General features: G+C 48.1%; 1 protein-coding gene across 1 annotated transcript; it reads right to left on the minus strand.

Annotated features, from left to right (window-relative positions):
* Positions 1-1,444: 1,444 nt before the first annotated feature.
* Positions 1,445-16,009, minus strand: LOC105737754 (cytochrome P450 2F1-like). The gene is made up of 7 exons (XM_030795625.1): positions 15,919-16,009; positions 9,170-9,330; positions 8,645-8,821; positions 7,862-8,001; positions 4,974-5,163; positions 4,255-4,396; positions 1,445-1,662 (listed from the first exon to the last, which is right to left on the minus strand). The coding sequence occupies exons 1-7, from the start codon at positions 16,007-16,009 to the stop codon at positions 1,445-1,447; spliced, it is 1,119 nt and encodes a 372-aa protein (XP_030651485.1).
* Positions 16,010-23,311: the final 7,302 nt, after the last annotated feature.

Genomic DNA, 23,311 nt, shown 5'->3' on the forward strand with positions numbered 1-23,311 from the left:
AAGAAAAAAAAGGTTAGCCAGGCACGGTGACTGTAGTCCCAGCTACTTGGTGGTCTGAAGCAGAAGTAGGAGGATCAGTTGAACCCAGAAGTTCAAGGTTGCAGTAAGCCTTGAATTGTGCCATTGCACTCCAGCCTGGGCAACAGAGGGAGACCCTGCCTATAAAAGACACAAACAGGTCAGGCACGGTGGCCGGTGGCTCACGCCTCTAATCCCAGCACTTTGGGAGGCCGAGGTGGGCAGATCAGGCGGTCAAGAGATCGAGACCATCCTGGCTAACACGGTGAAATTCTGTCTCTACTAAAAATACAAAAAATTAGCTGGGCATGGTGGTGCACGCCTGTAGTCCCAGCTACTCAGGAGGCTGAGGCAGGAGAATCACTTGAACCAGGGAGGCGGAGGTTGCAGTGAGCCAAGATCACGCCACTGCACTCCAGCCTGGGTGACAGAGCGAGACTCTATCTCAAAAAAAAAAAAAAAAAAAAAAAGGAAAAAAAGAAACAAAAGCCCCCAAAACAAACCAGAGCAAAATAGGGAGATTTAAATGAGGCATTCAGAACAGTGTGCAAATAGGGAGTGTCATTTAGTGTCAGTGCTTGTTCCATCTTAGCCTCACTTTCCCCTGCTTCCATCTCTCTGCAGTGCCCTGCATCTCTTGCACATTCTCTCTGATATCTCTCTGCTGTCGTCTTCTTCTTGATGTCTCTCTGCTGTCTTCTTCTTTTTCTTTCTTACTTTTTTTTTTTCTTGAGACAGGGTCTCACTCCCGTCTCCCAGGCGGGAATGCAGTGGTGCAATGATACCCCATTGCAGCCTCAACCTCCCAGGCTCAAGCAATCCTCCTGCCCCACTTTTTGACTTTTTGTAGAGTCAGGCCTCACTCTGTTGCCCAGGCTGGTCTCAAACTCCTGGGTTCAAGCGATGCTCCTGCCTCGGCCTCCCAAAGTGCTGGGATTACAGGTGTGAGCCACCTCGCCTGGTCCTGCTGTCTTTTTCTCTGTCTTGGTTTCTCTGCCTCTCTGGCTTCAGGTCCTCACAGCCTCTATCTTCAAGCCTGTCTCCAGGATACAATTTCTTCCACCCTAGTCACCCTAAAGGTGAGGGCAGAACTAGCCAGTGTCTCCATCTCTGCAGCCAGCTCCCTTCTCGCCATCCTAAATGACTGTCATCCTCCTTTTAATTCAGCCAAGACTGGTTTGAATCTATTACAAATGTACTAAGAAATGATACAAAAAGCCCAGAAAGGGGCATACCGTAGAACAAGCTCTGTGGGTACAAAAAGACATGCCACATCTGCCTCTGCCCTGCAGATGGGGTACAGATTGGAGGGATGGGGGATGGGCACGCGGCAGGCACAGCGTGCAGGGAAGAAAGCGTGACTGCCAGAGGGATGGGGGCAGACTGTGGACCAAGAAGGGGACGTAGCAACCCACATGGATGGGCCTCATCTCTCACAGGCGAATCTGGAAGGGTCGGGGTGTTCGCGCGGGCACATGCACAGCTGGAAAGGCCGCGGCAAACTGGCGAGACCTGAGCTGAGCGGGGTCAGGTCGATGTCCTCGGGCGCACCCAGCGGCTGCCGCGAGAAGCTCTGCAGGGCGGCGCTGAGGTACAGAAAGAGCTCCATGCGCACCAGCGACCTGCCCAGGCACAGACAGCGCCCTGCGGGGGTGGCAGGGTGGGGAGTGGCCGTGAGATAAGATGAGGTTAGAGGCTGCAACCCCACATTCCCAGAGGAAAACATAAGAGGAAAGGAAGACAGCAGCTGGGGACGTCACAGATTGACCCATGTAAAGATCTGGGAAAGATGCTTTAAACTGGAGTGGAATGACCTGGGCTGCTTGGGTTCGAATCCCGACCCTGTCACTACTAGTTTTGTGATCCTGGACAAACCACACATTCTGGGTACCTAAAATGGGGATATGAAGACTGGGTGCGCTGGCTTAGGCCTGTAATCTCAGCACTTTCGGAGGCCGAGGCAAGAGGATCTCTTGAGCCCAGGAGTTTGAGAGCAACCTGGGCAACATAGCAAGATCCCATCTCTACAAGAAGTTTTTTAAAAAATGTGCAAGGTGGCACATGCACATACTCCCAGCTGCTTGGGAGGCTGAGGCGAGGGGATCACTTGAGCCCAGGAGATCAAGGCTGCGGTGAGCCATGATTGTGCCACTGCCCTCCAGCCCGGATGACAGCAAGACCCTGTCTCAGAAAGAAAAATAAAAGGAGGGATAGTAATAGTGCCTCATGAGGCTGCTGTGAATGGTAAACACAGGGAACGTAGTGAGGCTGTAAGTAGCTTACCATGGGCCATGCACTACTGTAAGCATTACATCACAATTAATTCTAACAACTCCAAGAGGCAGGCCTTAGTATTATCTCCATTTTATAGATGTGGACATTGAGGTACAGAGAAGTGAAGTAACATACCCAAGGCAATACAGGTAGGGGGTGACAGATGGGATGCAAACCCTGCTGGAATCTGGGCTGCACATTCCCATCGGAAAACATAAGCTCTTAGCTGGGCTCTTGTAGAGGCAGCACTTGACGCACAGTAGGCAATATGGTAAGTTACCTATTATTATGCCAGTTTTTTTCTTCTCCTGCTACTGAGTAAAGAGGGAAGTATTTTTCAGCAGGGTAAAGAGGAAAGCCAAAAAACAAAACAAAACAAAACAAAAACCACCCCAGAACCACCTCAACTGCGCCACCCAGTGGACAGGTAGACAATGACCACTCCCAAGTTCAATTATTTTTTTTTTCTTTTAAACATTTTATATATTTTTTATTTTTGGCTAGTCAGTATTTTTTATTTTAGAGAAAGGATCTCACTCTGTTGTCCAGATGCAGTGGCATGATCACACTCACTGTAACCTCAAACTCCTGAGCTCAAGTGATCATCCCACCTCAGCCTCCGAAGTAGCTGGGACCACAGATGCACACACCACACCACATCTAGGTAATTTTAAAATTTTCAGTAGAGAAAGGGTCTTGCCATGTTGTCCAGGCTGGTCTTGAACTCCTGGCCTCAAGCGATCCTCCCACCTCAGCCTCCCAAAGTGCTGGGATTACAGGCATGAACCAATGCACCTGGCCCAAGTTAAATGGTAATTATTATAATTATTATTTATTTATTTTTTTGAGACGGAGTTTTGCTCTTGTTGCCCAGGCTGCAGTGCAATGGCGCGATCTCGGCCCACTGCAAGCTCCACCTCCTGGATTCAAGTGATTCTTCTGCCTCAGCCTCCAGAGTAGCTGGGATTAAGGCATGTGCCACCATTTCCTGGCTAATTTTTTTCTTTCTTTTTTTTTTTTTTTTTTGAGATGGAGTCTCGCTCTGTTGTCCAGGCTGGAGCGCAGTGGCGCGGTCTCTGCTCACTGCAAGGTCCGCCTCTCAGGTTCACGCCATTCTCCTGCCTCAGCCTCCTGAGTAGCTGGGACTACTGGAGCCCGCCAACACGCCCGGCTAATTTTTTTGTATTTTTAGTAGAGACAGGGTTTCACCGTGTTAGCCAGGATGGTCTCGATCCTCTGACCTTCTGATCTGCCCACCTCGGCCTCCCAAAGTGCTGGGATTACAGTTGTGCATTCCTGGCTAATTTTGTATTTTTAGTAGAGACAGGGTTTCACCATGTTGGTCAGGCTAATCTTGAACTCCTGACCTCAGGTGACCTGCCCGCCTAGATCTCCCAAAGTGCTGGGATTACAGGCATGAGTAATCGCCCCTGGCTGTTAAATTATTATCATTATTTTTTTTTGAGACAGAGTCTCGCTTTGTCGCTGAGGCTGGAGTACAATGGTGCAATCTTGGCTCACTGCAACCTCCAGCTCCCGGGTTCAAGCGATTTTCCTGTCTCTCCTCTGGAGTAGCTGGGACTACGGGCGCCCACCACCACACCTGGCTAATTTTTGTACTTTAAGTAGAGACGGGTTTCACCATATTGGTCAGGCTGGTCTCGAACTCCTCACCTCAGGTGATCCACCCCCCCCGCCAGCCTCTCAAAGTGCTGGGATTACAGGTGTGAGTCACCGTGCCCAGCCCCAAGTTAAATTATTAATCAACCTCCCCACCTCGCTTCACGAGGATTTTAGTCACTACTTGCCCATAGGAGCAGAGTTGAGAGGAGGAATGAATGTCTCAGTACATCCAAAGCTGAGAATGGGTGGAAGGAAGGAGTGAGAGGATTTGGCAAGTGGAATTAGGATGATGAATGTAGGTAGAAATTGGGCCAGAAAGCCTCTGATTCCTGCCCTCACCAGCTGAGAAGGGCATGAAGGCTGGACTCTTCTTGAAGGACTGATTGGCATCCAAAAAATGCTCGAGGTTGAACTCCTGGGGCGTCAGGATCTGGCTGGGGTCGTAGTGGACGGTGTTAAGGAGGGTGATGATACTGGTGCCCTGTGTGGCTGAGGAGGTGGAGTTAGCAGTGTAGGAGGGCTGGGAGGCTCCCAAACTCGTTTCCATTTTATTGGGCTGGGTGTCCTGGGGACTTGATAAGGGGTGGGTATAGGACTCAATCGGGGGCCAAGGAAATATGTGTGGGTGTCTAGGGTTCCAAGTGATGGGTGCTATATGCTGTATTATTGGGGACTTTGGCAGGGATGTGGGAAACCCCCACCCTTTGTGGGAGCAGATGTGGGGTTTCTGGGAAAAAGGAGGGGTCCCTGCGAATAGCATTTAGGCCCAAGGGATCCTCAAGATGAAGTTCCAGGCTCCAGGGCTTCCAGGGAGGGGTTCTAGGAAGGGGATTTGTCATGGTGAAGGGGTCTAGTCCAGTGTGATATGAGATGGGGTCCTGGGAAAGGCCTGAGCTTCTGGATTTAAGGGTCTGAGATTTCTGTAGCTAGGGCTTGGGATGCCAGTTGCTAAGGCCTGGGGTGTTGATGGCTAGTGCCTGGGATACTCCTCGCGAGTTGCAAGAGCCTGCGATGCCTCCTCTTAGGTTGCCTGATGTTGTTTGCCAGGCCTAGCGCACCTTGGGTATCAGGAAGCCATGAAAGGCCGTGTCCCTAGTGACGCGGTGCGGCAAGTTCATGGGGGTGATGTCTGCAAAGCGCTGCACCTCGTGGATCACCATGTCTGTGTAAGGCATGGCTGCGCGGTCTTTCAGCGCTGGCAGCCGCACGTGTCCCACCATGAGGTCGATCTCCTCCTGCACGCGGGCTGGAGGGGAAGGGGGAAGCGGGGTCGAGGGTATCAAACCAGGCTGGGAAGAGGTGTGTGTGAATGTGGGGAGGGGTCTAGGGGCATATGTGAGAATTAGCTAGAGCTGGCTGGGCGCGGCGGCTCATGCCTGTAATCCCAGCACTTGGGAGGCTGAGGCGGACGAATCACTTGAGCCCAGGAGTTTGAGGCTGTAGGGAAAAGAAAGAGAGATCAGACTGTTACTGTGTCTGTGTAGAAAAGGAAGACATAAGAAATTTCATTTTGATCTCTACTAAGAAAATTGTTTTGCCTTGAGATGCTGTTAATCTGTAACTTTAGCCCCAACCCTGTGCTCACAGAAACATGTGCTGTGTGGAATCAAGGTTTAAGGGATCTAGGGCTGTGCAGGATGTGCCTTGTTAACACTATATTTATAGGCAGTATGCTTGGTAAAAGTCATCGCCATTCTCTGTTCTCAATTAACCAGGGGCACAATGCACTGCGGAAAGCCACAGGGACCTCTGCCAAAGAAAACCTGGGTATTGTCCAAGGTTTCTCCCCACTGAGACAGCCTGAGATATGGCCTCATGGGTAGGGAAAGACCTGACCATCCCCCAGCACAACACCTGTAAAGGGTCTGTGCTGAGAAGGATTAGTAAAAGAGGAAGGCCTCTTGCGGTTGAGGTAAGAGGAAGGCCTCCGTCTCCTGCATGTCCCTGGTAATGGAATGTCTTGGTATAAAACCCGATCACACATTCATTCTCTTCTGAGATAGGAGAAAACTGCCCTGTGGCTGGAGGTGAGATATGCTGGTGGCAAATGCTGCTCTGTTACTCTTTGCTACACTGAGATATTGGGGTGGAGAGATACATGAATCTGGCCTACGTACACATCCGGGCACAGTACCTTCCCTTGAAATTATTAGTAACCCAGATTCCTTTGCTCACATGTTTTCCTGCTGACCTTCTCCCCACTATCACCCCCACCCTCCTGCCGCATTCCCCTTGCTGAGATAGTGAAAACAGTAATCAATAAATACTGCGGGAACTCAGAGACTGAGGCCGGTGCAGGTCCTCCGTATGCTAAGCGCCCGTCCCCTGGGCCCACTATTCTTTCGCTCTACTTTGTCTCTGTGTCTTATTTCTCTTCTTGGTCTCTCGTCCCGCCTGACAAGAAATACCCACAGGTGTGGAGGGGCTGGCCTCCTTCAGAGACCAGCCTGGGCAACACGGTGAAACCCCGTCTCTAAAACAAAATAAAAAAATTTGCTGGGCGTGGTGGCGCACACCTATGGTCCCAGCTACTCGGAAGGCTGAGGCAGGAGAATTGCTTGAACCCAGGAGGTGGAGGTTGCAGTGAGCGGGACTGGGCCACTGCACTCCAGCCTGGGAGACAGAGTGAGACTCCGTCTCAAAAAAAAGGAGGGAAAAAAAAAAGAATTAGCCAGGGCCTGGGAGGAAGTGTGTCAGTGAGGGCAAAAGGTTGGCTTGTGCAAGGGCCTGGGCGTGGGGTTGTGTGGGCAGGGCTTCAGGGAGGCTTGGAATCCAGGATCTGATGGGATTAGTTTTGGGACTCTATGCGATGGACGGTGGATTGAGTGGGTGGGCTGTGTGGGAGGGCTGGAGATCAGGGGCAGAGCAGGGGGTACACCCAGAGGTGGAGCTTGGGGAGGTGGAGTAGCAGACAGAACTGTTATGTGTGGGCCAGGCTGTGTGAGAGAGGTAGGGTTCCCTGGCAGGTGCGTGACTGGGGCTCTGGGGCAGGGTTCTGGGAGGACTGTTAGCTGGGCACTGAAGCCGGATGTGGACGCATGCGGTGGTGGAACGGTCGGCACATAGCAAGACTAAGCGGGTGGAGGTGGGGAGCAGTGGCTCACACCTGTAACCCCAGCACTTTGGGAGGCGGAAGTGAGAGGATTGCTTGATCCCAGGAGTAGGAGACCAGCCAGGGCAACACAGCAAGGCTCTGTCTGTACAAAAAATAAAAAATTAACTGAGTGTATTGAATGTGATGGTGCACGTCTGTACTCTCAGCTATTGATAAGGCTGAGGTGGGAAGATTGCTTGAGCCCGAGGTTGGGGCTGCAGTGAGCTGTGATTGTGCCACTGTACTCCAGCCTGGGCGACAGAGTGAGTCTGTCTCAAAAACAAACAAAAAACTAAGCAGAGCTGGGTGCAGTGGCTTACGCCTGTAATCCCAGCACTTTGGGAGGCCGAGGCGGGTAGATCACTTGAGGCCAGGAGTTCGAGAGCAGCCTGGCCAACTTGGTGAAACTCTGTCTCTACTAAAAATACAAAAATTAGCTGGATGTGGTGGTGTGCACCGGTAATCCCAGCTACTTGGGAGGCTGAGGCAGGAGAATGCCTTGGACTCAGGGGGCAGAAGTTGCAGTGAGCCAACTGAGATCATGCCACCGCACTCCAGCCTGGGTGACAGAGTGAGACTCCGTCTCCAAAAAACAAAACAAAGACAAAAAAACCAACAATTAAGCGGGTGGGATCTGGGTCGGGATTCGGGCAGGCTGCGTGGACCTCGTGGGCCATGTGGTGGGATCGGCCTCCATGTGGGTTTGTGGGTTTGGCTGTGGAATCCTGGTGCCAGCAGGAGGCTATATCAGACCTGGGAGGCGGGGCTGGAGGTGGGACTGTGGCTCCCTGCTCTGGGGTGAGGCTTGAACACATGGGCACCTCCGCGCTGCTGTGTGGGTGGGCCTCATCTTGAACTTTCGGGTACTTCATGAGTGCCAGGAAGGCGTGGCGCAGCATGGTGCCCACCGTCTCGGTGCCGCCAAAGAGCAGGTTATGTGTGGTCATCAGCAGGGTATCCATGTGGAAGTGGCTCAGCGGCTCCTCCTTCTCCTGCCGTGGTAGAGGGGTGGGGACGTGAGCCAGGGATCGAGACCCCTTCACTCTAGACCAGTACGACTGCTGCTGGGGGCCCATTCAGTCCCAGCTGGGTTTAACTTTCTTCCCCTGGGAGAGCTGGGGAACGCAGAAGGGCAGGGCAGGGAAAATCTCAGCTGCAGGGCCTACAATTAACTTCTTGGATAGAGCTTGAATGACTTCTTGTTTTTTAAAAAAATACGTTTTATGTATGTTTGTATGTGTGTATGTATGTATGTGTGTATGCGTGTGTGTGTGTGTGTGTATGTGTGTATGTATGTGTTGTAGAGACTGGGTCTTACTATATTGTCCAGGCTGGTCTCGAACTCCTGGACTCAAGCAATCCTCCTGCCTCGGCCTCCCAAAGTGCTGGGATTACAAGCCTGAGCAACTGCCCCCTCCGCCCCACCCCACCTCCTTTGATGACTTCTTAATGAGCTGTAAATTGGCGGTGGCTGCCAGTGGCTCCTGGCTCCAGCCCAGCTGGGCCAGATGCATCAGCTTCTCCAGGGAGAAGGTCCCCCAACCCTGCCCCACCTGGGGTCCCTGTGGGTTTGAGGCAGGGGCAGCAGGAGAATTTCAGGTCAGACTAGAGGTGGGATTTCCAGGTAGGGATTACCTCTGCCATCTTGGTGAGGAAGCAGTCGATGAAGTCCCGGGAAGATCTGGGGTCTAGCGAGGCCTGGTGGTCGTGGACGCAGTGGGCGATAAGGTCTCTCAGGCACTTGAAGTTCTGGAAGGTGCGTTGGTGCGGCCCGGGCACCCAGTCCAGGAGGCTCGGGAAGATGTCGCACAACTGGGGACCAGACAGAGTGGGAGGGTTTTGGAGGAGGACGAAGGGTGTTCAGGGGCGAATGGGGTCAGTGTGGATTAGGTAGGCAGGGACAGGGTCTCAAAGGGCAGCCAGGTTCTGGTGAGGCCGGGGTGGGTGTTGGGGCTGAGGGGGAGTGGGATGGAGGGAATGGCGGCCATAAATGCTCAGGGGAGGGGAGTGGGCGTGGCCATGTAACTCTGGGTGGGGTCAGATGGGAGGGGGCGGGCCCTGGGCGGGCCATTCGCAGCCCTTTCCCCGCCCACTGTTTCCTCTGCATTCCTAGATCCTGCGGACCCCACAGCCCATCCCTGCTGGACTCAGTTGGCTGACCTCGCCCCGGGGGCTGCTCATGATTTGAAAGTTGTCATTGGTAAGGCGGATAATGGTGAGCAGACGCTCATCATCATAGTCGAAGCGGCTGCCGAAGAGCACGGAACAGATAATGTTGGACCCTGAGCGACTCAGTACAAACGTAGGGTCAAAGGGCTCGCCTGAGGGTGAAGAATGGAATGGGTCAGGAAGACGCTATGTGCAGCACACCAGACCTCATGCAGCAACACCATTAATTCGCACAACATCCGACTCAACCATGGCAACGTGTCTTGCAGTGCAAACACAGGGACGTGGTCACAACATGCTGCTTAACAACACCCCAAAAGCATCTGTCAATGCCACAGACAGCACAGAACCCAGAACTTCCTGCAGCACATCGACAGCAACAATACCCAACCACAGAACGGGCTATTCTTGGCAACACAACACACAGCACGCAACATAGCACAAGGCAATCATCAGGCATCAAGGAACACAACAACACAGGGCAACAGAACACCCAGCAAATACGATCACAGTACATGCCAACACACGACACGCAGTGACCTAACAGCCAGCCCAGAAACATCCCAAGACACGGCAACCACACACCAACACATAATGCCAGCATACAGCTACATAATCCTGCCACACAACACACTCTAGTACACAGCAACCTGGCAGACAGCACAGAGCACACGATGTGACATCACAACACATACAGTCAAGGCAGCAGAACAAAGGACACACTATGCAGCAATGCAACAACGTTGGCAGCCAGCAGATGACACAATGCAAAACCACATGCAGTGCCTGACAACTCTACGATCTCACCCAGAAATATCTCAACACAACACGTAGCATCTGGCCGTCCAACAGCTGAACAGACCATAGTAAATACCGAACAACACATTTCTTTCTTTCCTTTTTTCGAGATGAAATCTCGCTCTGTTGCCCATGCTGGAGTGCAGTGGCACGATCTCGGTTCACTGCAACGTCTGCCTCCCAGGTTCAAGCGATTCTCCTGCCTCAGCCTCCCAAGGAGCTGAGATCACACCCAGCTAATTTTTTTATATTCTTGGTAGAGATGGGGTTTCACCATGTTGTCCAGACTGGTCTTGAACTCCTGACCTCAAGTGATCCGCCCACCTTGGCTTCCCAAAGTGCTAAGATTACAGGCATGAGCCACCGCGCCCGGCCCAGTTTTTGTATTTTTTGTAGAGATAGGGTTTCGCCATGTCGCCCAGGCCGGTTTCGAATTCCTGAGCTCAAGTGATCCACCACCTTGGCCTCCCAAAGTGCTAGGATTACAGGCGTGAGCCACCATGCCCGGCCAAAACAACACATTTCAACACAGCACCCAGGACACAATAGCACAGCCCAGAACACCAGATCTGGAGTTAGATGGACGCGGTTTGAATCCTCGTTGGTCTCTTAGTCTTGGTGTGACTTGGGCAAACTGACTTCCTTTCTCCGAGCCTCAGTCTTCTCATCTGTAAAATGGGCCTGATGGCACTCCTCTCATCATGGGGCTACTATAAGGAGTCAGTGAGTGTGTGACTGGGAGTCAGTGAAGGGCCTGACCCATTGCAAGGCTGTTACAGATCATGGTGTTGTGGCAGGTTGTTATGGCCCCCCAAAGATGTCCAGGTCCTTATCCTTACAACCAGTGAATTTGTTACCTTACATGGTAAAAAGGACTTTGCCGATGGGATTAAGTTGAGGATTTTGAGATGAAAAGTTTACTCTAGACTACCTGGCTGGGCCTAATGTAATCACAGGGATCCTTTTTAGAGAGAGGCAGGAGGGACTGAGTAAGAAAAGGTAATGTAGGCTGGGTGTGGTGGGCCACACCTGTAATCCCAGAATATATTGGGAGGCTGAGGGAGGAGGATTGCTTGAGCCCAGGAGTTTGAGACTAGCCTGGGCAACATAGCAAGACTCCCTCTCTATAGAAATTTAAAAGAATGAGTTGAATGTGGTGGCACATGCCTGTAATCCCAGCTACTTGAGAAGCTAAGGTGGGAGAATCAGTTGAGCTCAGGAGGTCCAGGCCGCAGTGAGCCAAGACCATACCACTGCACTCCAGCATGGGCACCAAGAGTGAAACTTCATTTCAAATAACCAAACAAACAGCCAGGCGCGGTGGCTCACACTTGTAATCCCAGCACTTTGGGAGGCCGAGGCGGGCGGATCACAAGGTCAGGAGATCGAGGCCACGGTGAAACCCCGTCTCTACTAAAAATACAAAAAATTAGCCGGGTGTGGTGGTGGACGCCTGTAGTCCCAGCTACTCGGAGAGGCTGAGGCAGGAGAATGGCGTGAACCTGTGAGGCAGAACTTGCAGTGAGCCAAGATCGTGCCACTGCACTCCAGCCTGGGTGACAAAGTGAGACTCCGTCTCAAAAACAAAGAAACAAACAAACAAACAGACCCCAAACTATTATTTTACTTCTGGGGGTGAGAATTCCAAAATCAGCTTCACTGGGATAAAGTCAAGGAGTCAGCAGGGCTGGTGCCTCCTGGAGCCTTGATAAGAGGATCCATTTCCTCGCCTTTTCAGCTTCTGGTCGCCCCTTTATTCCTTGGTGCGAAGCCCCTTCCTCCATCTTCAAAGCACATCACTCCAGTCTCTGCTTCCATCCTCACATTGCCTCTCTCTGACTCTTCCTGCACTCCTCTTTTTTTTTAAATTAATCATGCCCCATTATTTTAAATTATGTACAAAGACCTAACATGTCACCCAGGGACCTCTTCACCCACTGCTTTATTTAGCCGCCAGTCTCTTCGGCAATGGTGAGGGTTTGGTGTACACATTATTTCATCACCTAGGTAATAAGCGTAGCACCCGATAGGTAGCTTTTCAGTCCTCACCCTCCTACCATCTTACCCTCAAGTAGGCCCTGCTGTCTATTGTTCCCTTCTTTGTGTCAATGTGTAGTCAATTGTTCAGCTCCCACCTATAAGTGAGCACCTGTGGTGTCTGGTTTTCTGTCCCTGCATTAGTTCACTTAGGATACTGGCCTCCAGCTCCATCTATGTTGCTGCAAAAGACATTATCTTGTTCCTTTTTATGGCTGTGTAGTATTCCATGGTGTATATATACCACATTTTCTTCCTTCCTTCCTTCCTTCCTTCCTTCCTTCCTTCCTTCCTTCCTTCCTTCCTTCCCTCCTTCCTCCCTCCCTCCCTCCCTCCCTCTCTCTCTCTCTTTCTTTCTCTCCTTCTTTCTCTCTTTCTTTCTCTCTCTCTCTCTCTTTCTTTCCTTTCTTCTTTTGACAGAGCCTTGCTCTGTTGCCCAGGCTGGAATGCACTGGTGTGATCTCGGCTCACCACAACTTCTGCCTCCTGGGTTCAAGTGACTCTTCTGCCTGAGCCTCCCAAGTAGCTCGGAAAACAGGTGTCTGCCACCATGCCTGGCTACTTTTTTTGTATTTTTAGTAGAGATGGGGTTTCACCATGTTGGACAGGCTTGGTCTCGAACTCCCGACCTCAGGTAATCCACCCACCTTGGCCTCCCAAAGTGCTGGGATTACAGGCATGAGTCACCATGCCCAGCCCACATTTTCTTTATCCAGTCTACCACGGATGGGCATTTAGGTTGATTCCATATCTTTGCTATTGTGAACAGTGCTGCTGTAAACAAAGGTGTGCATGTGTCTTCATGGTAGAATGATTTATATTCCTTTGTGTATATACTCAATAATGAGATTGCTGGGCCAGATGGTAGTTCTATTTTAAGTTTTTTTAGAAATCACCAAACTACTTTTCACAGTGGCTCTTGGCTTAAATTTGGAAGCAGAGGTACACTCCCTTTACACCTGATTTCTTAATTTTTTTCCTCCTTGAGCAGGTAATGTGTTGACACTATCCAAAATTCAAAAGATACAAAATGATGGAAAGTGAAATTTCTTCAACCCAGTTTCCCTTCCCAAGTTGATACTAATGTTACCAGTTTCCAGGGTATTCCATACACAAATACACAAATAATAACTTACTATATCCACTGTATCTGTCAGGTTGGGTTGGAATTTTTTTTCTTTTTCTTTTAAGACCGTCTCACTCTGTCTTTCAGGCTGGAGTGCAGTAGGAAATCTTGGCTCACTGTGACCTCTGCCTCCCGGGCTCAAGTGATTCTCGTGCCTCAGCCTCTTGAGTAGCTGAGATTACAGGTGTGTGCCACCACGCCTGGCTACTTTTTGTATTTTTAGTAGAGACAGGGCCTTGCCATGTTGGCCAAGCTGGTCTTGAATTCCTGGTCTCATGATCTGCCCACCTCAGCCTCCCAAAGTGTTGGGATTACAGGTGTGAGCTCCTGGCCACTGTGCTGGATATTCTATTTGCCCTACCATCTCCACTCTCCACCATGACCTGTCTTTTAGAAGGGTGGCCTCTATAAACTGTACCACCCATGGTCCCTTCACCTCTACATTAAAAAAAACTTTGGGTTTGGCCAATGGAAGTTTGAGAGAGGAGCAATGTCAGATTATTTTGCTTGGCTGTGTGAAAGCAGTGGTTGTATTCCTCTGCCAGAAACCATGACCTCTGCTGGGGGCTCTCTTTTACCCCTGTACAATCAGTCTCGGTTTCAGAAACTACTCCCTCTCACTGCACCTTTCCACCTAGGGATGATGGTGGCGTCTCCTTATTGTAAGCCATAGAGTGCTTCAGCGTCTTGTAGGTTTCTTTCACACTGCCCTCCACTTTGTAAAAAGTCCCTCCATTGGCCAGGCGCCGTGGCTCACACCTGTAATCCCAGCACTTTTGGAGGCCGAGGTGGGTGGATGACGAGGTCAGGAGATCGAGACCATTCTGGCTTACATGGTGAAACCCCGTCTCTATTAAAAACACAAAAAATTAGCCGGTCGTGGTGGCGGGTGCCTGTAGTTCCAGCTCCTCGGGAGGCTGAGGCAGGAGAATGGCATGAACCCGGGAGGCGAAGCTTGCAGTGAGCCGAGATCGCGCCACTGCACTCCAGCCTGGGCGACACAGCGAGACTCCGACACACACACACAAAAAAAGTCCCTCCATTAAGCACTCATATTTTTCTGCTGGGGTTCTGATGGACCAAGTCTATCAAATGAATGTATCATAATTTGTTTAACCAGTATCTTGGTGCACATTTTGGTTTCCCACTTTTCATTATGTAAACAGTTCTTTGATGAATCTAGGTGATTTTGCACACTTTCATGTACATAGTAGGAGACATTACTAGAAGTGGAGTTAACTGAATCCAAGAGTATGTTCTTTTGTAATTTAGACAAAAGCATTCACATTACTCTCCTCTGAAGCTGTACCAATTTACAGTTCCACGAACCGTAACTGAGAGTACGGATTGCTCTGGGAGGCTGAGGCAAGAGTGGATACCAGCCTGGGCCATATAGCGAGACACCATCTATACAAAAACACTTAAAAAATGTTCTACTACTAGGGTGTGGGAGAATGCACCTGTGGTCCCAGCCGCTTGGGAGGCTGAGGTGGGAGGATTGCCTGAGCCAGGGGGTCAAGGTTACAGTGAATTATGATTGCACCACTGCATTCCAGCCTGGGAGACAGAGCAAGACACTGTCTCAAAAAGACAAAAAACCCACCCCAAACAGTCAACAAAACAAGAGGCCATGATTTCACACCCAGTGATCTTAATAGCTCAAGTTTTGATTTAGAGACTGTGGTTTTAACAGCTGCTAAATTCCTTATGTTGAGGAACCACTGAGTCAAAGGTTTCAGCCTCTTTCCAAGGGGGAGAGCACGTGGACAATTACCGTCTCATGCAGGCATTTGGTTTTATGGACTCACATGCTTGTTACAAAACCAGACACAGCTTTAGGGCTTCTTATTACCTTCCCCCCAACCCGTCCTTGGTAAAAGAGTCAACAAATGACATCTAAGCTGCCAATACATATTGGAAAATGTTTGAAACTTGAGATCTGTGGTTTATTATGAAACACGCAGTGCCCTGCAGTTTGAATTTCTTCCCAGTTGATCTTAGTACCCTGTCTGCAGATTGAGGGGAAAGGGCAGGAAGGGGAGTAAGTGTAGTTAAGAGCATAGCCCCGGCCGGGTGCAGTGGCTCATGCCTCTAATCCCAGTACATTGGGAGGCTGAGGTGGGTGGATCGCTTGAGGTCACGAGTTCAAGACCAGCCTGGTCAACATGGTGAAACCCCCATCTCTACTAAAAATGCAAAAGTTAGCCAGGTGTGGTGGTAGGTGCCTATAATCCCAGCTACTCAGGAGGCTGAGGCAGGAGAGTCACTTGAGCCCAGGAGGCAGAGGTTGCAGTGAGCCAAGATTGTGCCACTGCACTCCAGCCTGGGTGACAGAATGAGACTGTCTCAAAAAATAATAAAAATTAAAAAAAGAAAAAGAAAAAAGAAAAAAGCATAGCTTCTAGAGTCAAACACATCTGACTACCACATCTGTGCTAGGTACTTTCAGTGGTTGAACCTTAATGGTTCTGACTCTCAGTTTGCTGACATGTCAAATGTGCATGATCATAGAACCTTTATCACAGATTTGTGAAGACTGCATAGCATACTCCATGAAAAGTTCTCCTTAGCACAGCATCAGGCACAGGGAACCTCAACACCTTGAAGCTGCTGTTTTTATTTCTAGGTCCCTAAGATCTTCCTTGTCCTCCTTATGGCTCCCCCCTTGATCCTCCATATTTATTCCTTTCTTGAAAATTAAGGGTCCAGGAAGAAGATGATATCCTGGAGGCCACGCCCACACAATTAGGACATGTGGTGGACATTCGCCTGTTCTTACACCCACTGCTGCTCTTCCTCTGCTTGTCTATCACAAGGGGCTGGCACCTGCACACGAAGTCTGTCTTGAGGGAGACTGTGTAGGGGGCCATTTGGGTCCATTAGGAAAGGGTTTTGAGGTCAGGACGTGGGTATTTGGTGTACATGGGAGTTTGGCGGCCTCTGTTGTAGGAGGCTTTGGAAATGTGTATTGTTGGGAGGTCCTGAGGGAGGAAGTCTGGGATGAACATGGAGATTCTAGGCTGCGGAGGAAGATGTATCATCGCTGTTGGAGGATTCTGGGACCTTACCTTGGTACCTTGGTAATGAGGAAACCTTCAGCTTTATTTTTATTTATTTATTTATTTATTTATTTTTTTTTTTTTTTTTTGAACGGAGTCTTGCTCTGTGCCCAGGCTGGAGTGGGGCGCAATCTCGGCTCACTGCAAGCTCCGCCTCCCGGTTCACGCCATTTCCTGCCTCAGCCTCCGAGTACTGGACTACAGGCCCGCCAACACACCGGCTATTTTTGTATTTTAGTAGAGACGGGTTTCACTGTGTTAGCCAGGATGTCTCGATCTCCTGACCTCGTTATCCCCCGCCTCGGCCTCCAAGTGCGGATTACAGGCTTGAGCCCGCGCCGCTATTTTTTTTTTATTTATTTTTGAGATGGAGTCTCACTCTGTCACCTAGGCTCGAGTGCAGTGGCGCGATCTCAAAATACCAAAAATTAGCTGGGCGTGGTGGCAGGCACCTGTAGTCCCAGCTACTTGGGAAGCTGAGGCAGGAGAATCGCTTGAACCCGGGAGGCAGAGGTTGCGGTGAGCTGAGATCATGCGGCTGCACTCCAGCCTGGGCGACAGAGTGAGACTCGGTCTCAAAAAAAAAAAAAAAGAATGTTCAGCCCTCAGCTGCTCAGCCAGTAGTCATTCTTTTCTCAGTAGCTATTTTCTCCTCAGCTTTGTGGAGTCTTTCCCTTAGCCTGTGCAGCTCTGTATTCAGCCAATGATTTGAGGCCACTGTAAGCAGCTCTTTCCCTTTGGAGCTCTTTTTGTAAGCAAAAACTCAGTTTCTTATGTAAGAAAACCGAATTCCCCTTGAGGAAGAGAAAGAGCTGGAGTCCTTTAAAATTAACTGCCTGTTTTTCTGTGGCTAGTGAGCCTTATCTCTCCCTTTGCCAGGCATTGTGAAGACTCTGTTTCTCTAGCTGTGCAGCTGCAAGGTCACTAGACAGATAATCTCAAGTCATAAAACATGCTGTTCCTTGAAAAGTAAGAAATGATGTAATGCATGTCTCAATTGAATAAGTGTCTTTTGTTTCTCACTTAGTTGTATGCTTCCCCCTGCACAGATCTCCTCCTGCCCCACGAAATGCTTAAAAGGTAACCAGACTTTTTGTTCGGGGCTCCGTCTTTTTGGATGTTGATCTGACTGGGCTGGTGCACCTAAATAATAATCAGAAATCCTCCTCAACCCCTCAGTCTCTCTGATTCCTAAATTATCTCACTGCTAAGGCAGGAGAATTACTTGAGCCCAGGAGTCTGAGACCAACCTGGGCAACATAGTGAGACCCTGTCTCTACAAAAGATTAAAAAAATTAGCCGGGCATTGTGGTGCATGCTTGTGGTCCCAGCTACTTGGGAGGCTGAGATGGAAGGATCGCTCGAACCCAAGAGGTCCTGGCTGTAGTGAGCTATGATCACACCACTGCCTTCCAGCCTGGGTGACAGAGCAAGACCTTGTCTCAAAAAAAAAAAAAAAAAAAAAAAACTTGGGCTGGGCATGATGGCTCATGCCTGTAATCCCAGCACTTTGGGAGGCTGAGGTGGGTGGACCACCTAAGGTCAGGAGTTCAAGACCAGCCTGACCAATGTGGTGAAACCCTGTCTCTACTAAAAAATACAAAAATTAGCCATGTGTGGTGGTGTGCACCTGTAGTCCCAGCTACTTGGGAGGCTGAGACAGGGGCCTAGGATTAAATAAGGAGTTTTGGCAAAACTAGGCTAGAACTCCAAAACCTGCTACATAAGTACTCACGAGGGCTGCTAGTTATTAGTATTATTACTTTGTTGTTATTTTTAGGAGTGGAGCAGGTTGTATTTGTATCTTACATCACAGGCTCTGGTCAGATTTCAATTAATATCACAGATAGGATTTAAACATTTAGTCCATTTACATTCAATGTTATTATTCATAAGTAAGAACTTAATCTTGCTATTTTGTTGTTTTCTGGTCTTCTCTTTCTTCTTTATTTCCTTCCTGTCTTCCTTTTAGTGAAGGTGATTTTCTCTGGTGAGATGATTTAGTTTCTTGCTTAATTTTTTGGTCTATCTGTTGTATGTTTTTTATTTTGAGGTTATCATGGAGCTTGTAAATACTATCTTATAACCTATTATTTTAAGCTGATAATAATGTAACACTGTTTGCATAAACAAACAAGCAAGCGAAAAGAAAGCTAATAAAGTCTCTATTCCTTAACTTCATCCCCCCAACTTTTAAACTTTTGTTGTTACTATTTATATTTTATTTTGTTAAGTCTTGAAAAGTTGTAGTTATTATTATTTTTTGATTGGTTAATCATTTAGTCTTTCTACTTAAGGTAAGAGTAGCTTACACACCATAGTTACAGTGTTATAATATTCTGTGTTTTTCTGTGTACTTACTATTACCAGTGAGTTTTGTACCTTTGCAGGGTTTCTTATTGTTCATGGGCATCTTTTTCTTTCTGATTGAAGTACCCTTTAGCATTTCTTGTAGGGCAGCTCTGGTGTTCCTATCCTTCAGCTTTTGTTTGTCTGGGAAAGTCTTTATTTCTCTCTCATGTTTGAAGGATTTTTTCTCCAGATATACTATTCTAGGGTAAAAGCTTTTTTACTTCAGCCCCTTAAATATATCCTGCCACTCTCTTCTGGCCTGTAAGGTTTCCACTGAAAAGCCTGCTGCCAGACATAATGGAGTTCCATTTTATATTATTTGTTTCTTTTCTTTTGCTGCTTTTAGGAGCCTTTCTTTATTCTTGACCTTTGCGAGTCTGATTATTAAATGCCTTCTTTGGGTTATGTGCTTTGCGTTCTCTAGCTTTCTTGCACTTGAATATTGATATCTTTCTCTAGGTTTGGGAATTTCTCTGTTATTATACCTTTGAATAAGCTTTTTACTCCTATCTTTTTCTCTATGTCATTTTTAAGGCCACTAACTCTTAGACTTACCCTTTTGAGGCTATTTTCTAGATCCTGTAGGCAGGCTTCATTGTTTTATTTATTTATTTTTTTGTCTCCCTGACTGTGTATTTTCAAAAGCTTGTCTTCAAGCTCACCAATTCTTTCTTCTGCTTGATCAATTCTGCTGTTAAAAGACTCTGATGCATTCTTCAATATGCCAATAGCATTTTTCAGCCCCAGAATTTCTGTTTGATTCTCTTTAATTACTTCAATCCTGTTAAATTTGACTGGTAGGATTCTGAATTCCTTCTCTGTGTTATCTTGAATTTTGAGTTTCCTCAAAACAGCCATTTTGAATTCTCTGTCTGAAAGGTCACACATCTCAGTTTCTCCAGGATTGGTCTCTGGTGCTTAATTTAGTTCATTTTTTAGGTCATGTTTTCTTGGATGTTCTTGATGCTTGTACATGTTTGTCTGTATCTGGGCATTGAAGAGTTAGGTATTTATTGTAATCTTTACAGTCTAAGCTTTTGTGTACTTGTCCTTCTTGGGAAGGCTTTCCAGGTATTTGAAGGGACTTAGATGTTGTTATCTAAATTTTTTGTCACTGTAGCCACATCTTCCTTGGGTGGCACCCCAAGCCCAGTAACATTGTAGCTTTTGCAGTCTTGTAGATGTACTGCCTTGGCAGTCTTGGATAAGAACTGGAAGAATTCCTGAATTATCAGTTAGAGATTCTTGTTCTCTTCTGTTCTGTTACTTCCTCCCAAACAAACAGTCTTACTCTCTCTCTCCCCTCTGCTGCCTGGAACCTGGGGGAGGGGTGACATCAGCACCCTTGTGGCCACTTTCACTGGGACCATGCTGGGTCAAACCTGAAGCCAACAGCACTGGGCCCACTGTAATGGCTGTCTGGACACTGCCCTTGTTCACTCAAGGTCCTAGGGCTCTGCAACCATCAGGTGGTGAAGCCAGCCAGGTTTTTGTTCTTCCCTTTGGGGTGGTGAGTTCCTCCAGGCCCCAGGCAGGAAGAGAGATGCCGTCCAGGAGCCAGGACCTTAGCAATCTACCTGGTGCTCTTGTCTATTGCAACTGAGCTGGCACCTAAGCCACAAGACAAAGTCCCTCCCACTCTTCCCTCCTCTTTCCATAAGCAGAGAAGTCTCTACCTATGGCCACCACTGCCGCAGGCCCATAGAGAGTACTGCCTGACTACCACTGATATTCACACAAGGAATAAGGGTCTTTGGTCAGCTTGTGGCAAATGCTTCCAGGCTTAGGACTTTCCCTTTAGGGTAGTGGGCTTCCATCTGGCCTAGTGCAAGCCCAGAAATATTGTCCAAGAGTCAAGGCCTGAAATCAGAAACTCCAAGCATCTGATTGGAGCCTCTACCCCACTGTGGCTACACTGGTACCTAAGCTGCAAGACAAATTACCCTTTACTCTTTCCTCTTCCCTTCTTAAGCAGAGGAGTCTCTCCCCATAGTCACCACAGCTGAGAATGTGCCGGGTTACACCTAAAACCAGTGCATCTCTGATTCTCACTGAACACCCATGGTGAGTACTGCCAGGGTATTGCTGCCAATTTTTCAGAGCCCCAGGAAATCTTTATTCAGTAGCTAATGAATCCTGCCAAAACTGAGTCCTTCCCTTCAAGGCAACAGGTTCCCTTCTGACCAAGGTGTGTCTAGAAATGTTATCCAGGAGCTAGGGCCCGGAATGGGGCTTCAGGACTCTGCCTGGTGCCTTACCCTACTGTAGCTGAGCTAGTGTCCAAGTAGCAAGACAAAGTGCTCTTTCCTCTGTTCTCCTCAAGTGGAAGGAAGGAGTTTCTCCTGGAGCCATGAGTTGTGTTGCCTAGGGTTGGGGGAGCAGTGGTGCAAACACTTTCTTGGCTGTCCCGCTGGTGTTTCACTAGGTTGCATGTCCCCCAAGTATACTAGGCTCCGAGCGCAGCCCAGCACAGGCATTTTCCCAGGAATTGCAGTCCTTGTGCCCTAGATTGCCTTTCAAGTTCATTTAGAACCCCAGAGCACTTTAGCCCACGGTGTTGACACTTGCTAGAAGGCAGGTTCTAATTGCCAGGATGGGTGATTCCCCTCTGGCTATGTCTGGTCTAAATGCACTGCCCATGGGTGCTGGCTGAGTTCTTCTTGGTGTTGCTTTCCACTGTGACAGGGCAGCACTAAGTTCCAATGCAAAGTCGCACAATCCCTGTGTTCTGCTTCCCCCAAAACACGGATTCATTCTTTGCACCATGTTGCCGTTGCTGGGGGTTGAAGGAGAGGTGGTACTGGCAATTCAAGATTGTCTCTCCTATATTCTTCAGTGCTTCTTTCAGTGATATAATGTTAAAAGCATGTACTGTGATCATTCACCTGATTTTTGGTTCTTATGATGGTGTGTTTTTGTGTGGATAGTTGTTCAATTTGGTGTTCATGCAGGGAGGATGATTGGTGGAGGCTTCTATTTGGCCATATTGCTCCACCTCCACCGGACTGAATATTAGCATTTCAAAAAAAAAAAAAAAAAAAGTAAGAGATGAGGTCTCACTATGTTGCCCAGGGTGGTCTTGAACTCCTGGGCTCAAGAGATCCTCCTGCCTTGGCCTCCCAAATTGCTGGGATTATAGACATAAGCCACCATGCCTGGCCATGTTAACATGTTTTCTTATCAAGTACTGGCTCCTTTTTGTTTATCAGCTCTTTCCTCAGTTTCTCTCTCTCCTCTTGCATTTTACTGTAAGCAGCAAGATGTAACCAGGCTGAGGCTGGGTGCAGTGGCTCTCAACACTTTGGGAGGCCAAGGCAGGTGTATCACTTCAGGTCAGGAGTTCAAGACCAAGCCGGTCAATATGGCGAAACCCCGTCTCTACTAAAAATACAAAAATTAGCCAGATGTGGTGGCAGGTGCCTGTAATCCCAGCTACTCGGGAGGCTGAGGCAGGAGAATTGCTTGAACCCAGAAGGCGGAGGTTGCAGTGAGCCAAGATCATGCCACTGCACTCCAGCCTTGGCGACAGAGTGAGACTCTGTCTCAAAAAAAAAAAAGAAAAAAAAAGAAAACAACAACAACAAAATAAACCTTTAACCTTTTTCCTGGAAATCTCCTCAGCTAAACATCTAAGTTTATGTAATTTTACATAAAGGCTATTGAAAAATAGCAAATGCAAAAAGGGCACCCTGGCCTTCCTTTTTCTTCTTGGAAGCAGGAGATGAAAGTCCCATGTGAGAAGTGGCTTCTCTGTACTAGGAGGAAAGAAATGTTCTCGTCATCAGAAACAGGGAGCCAAGGCTGAGGCAAATCTGCAAAAACAAACATTGTTAAACTAACCCTGACTTTTCCTAGTCAAATTTCTGCAATTAACTGTTCTGGTCCAAGGCCTTTTGTCTTGCCACAAACTTATTGTCTTCTTTCTTGCACTATCTTTGGATTTTTTGTGTTGTTCTTTTTTTTTTTTTTTTTTTTTTTGAGACAGAGTCTCACCCTGTCACCCAGACTGGAGTGCAATGGCATGATCTTGGCTCACTGCAAGCTCTGTCTCCTGGGTTCACGTCATTCTGCTGCCTCAGCCTCCCGAGTAGCTGTGACTACAGGGACCAGCCACCACGCCCGGCTAACATTTTGTATTTTTTGGTAGAGATGGGGTTTCACAGTGTTGGCCAGGATGGTCTCGATCTCCTGACCTCGTGATCTGCCCGCCTCGGCCTCCCAAAGTGCCGGGATTATAGGCATGAGCCACCGTGCCTGGCCTCTTTTTATAATTTCTAAAGATGAACATTTAGTGTACTAATTTTCAGACATTTCTATTTTCCAGTATGAAAATGTAAGGCTACAAATTTATCTCTATTTAAAGCTCTTGCTGAACTGCACAAGAATAAATCAGAAACAGTAATTCTTCCCATTTTATCATTTTTCAAAAATTATTGTTTTTGAAATAATTCAAAATTATTCAAAATGAAAAATTATTGTTTTGGTTATTCTAGTTTTTTTCATTTTTCTTTTTTTGTCTTTCCAGATATATTTTCAAATTAGCTTGTATAATTCCACAAAAAATCTTTCTGGGATTTTATTGTGTTAAACCTGTAGGCCAGTTTGGGGAGAGCTGGCTTCTTTATTATATTGAATCTTCCAATTCATGAACATGGTCTCTCCATTTATTTACATATTAATTAATTTTTTCAACATTTTGTAGTTTTCAGCATACAAGTCCTGTGCAAGTGCTGTTAACTATTAAGTATTTAATTTTGTGAG

Source organism: Nomascus leucogenys, chromosome 17, assembly GCF_006542625.1.
Source record: "Nomascus leucogenys isolate Asia chromosome 17, Asia_NLE_v1, whole genome shotgun sequence".
In the NCBI taxonomy this organism is placed as follows: Eukaryota; Metazoa; Chordata; class Mammalia; order Primates; family Hylobatidae; genus Nomascus; species Nomascus leucogenys.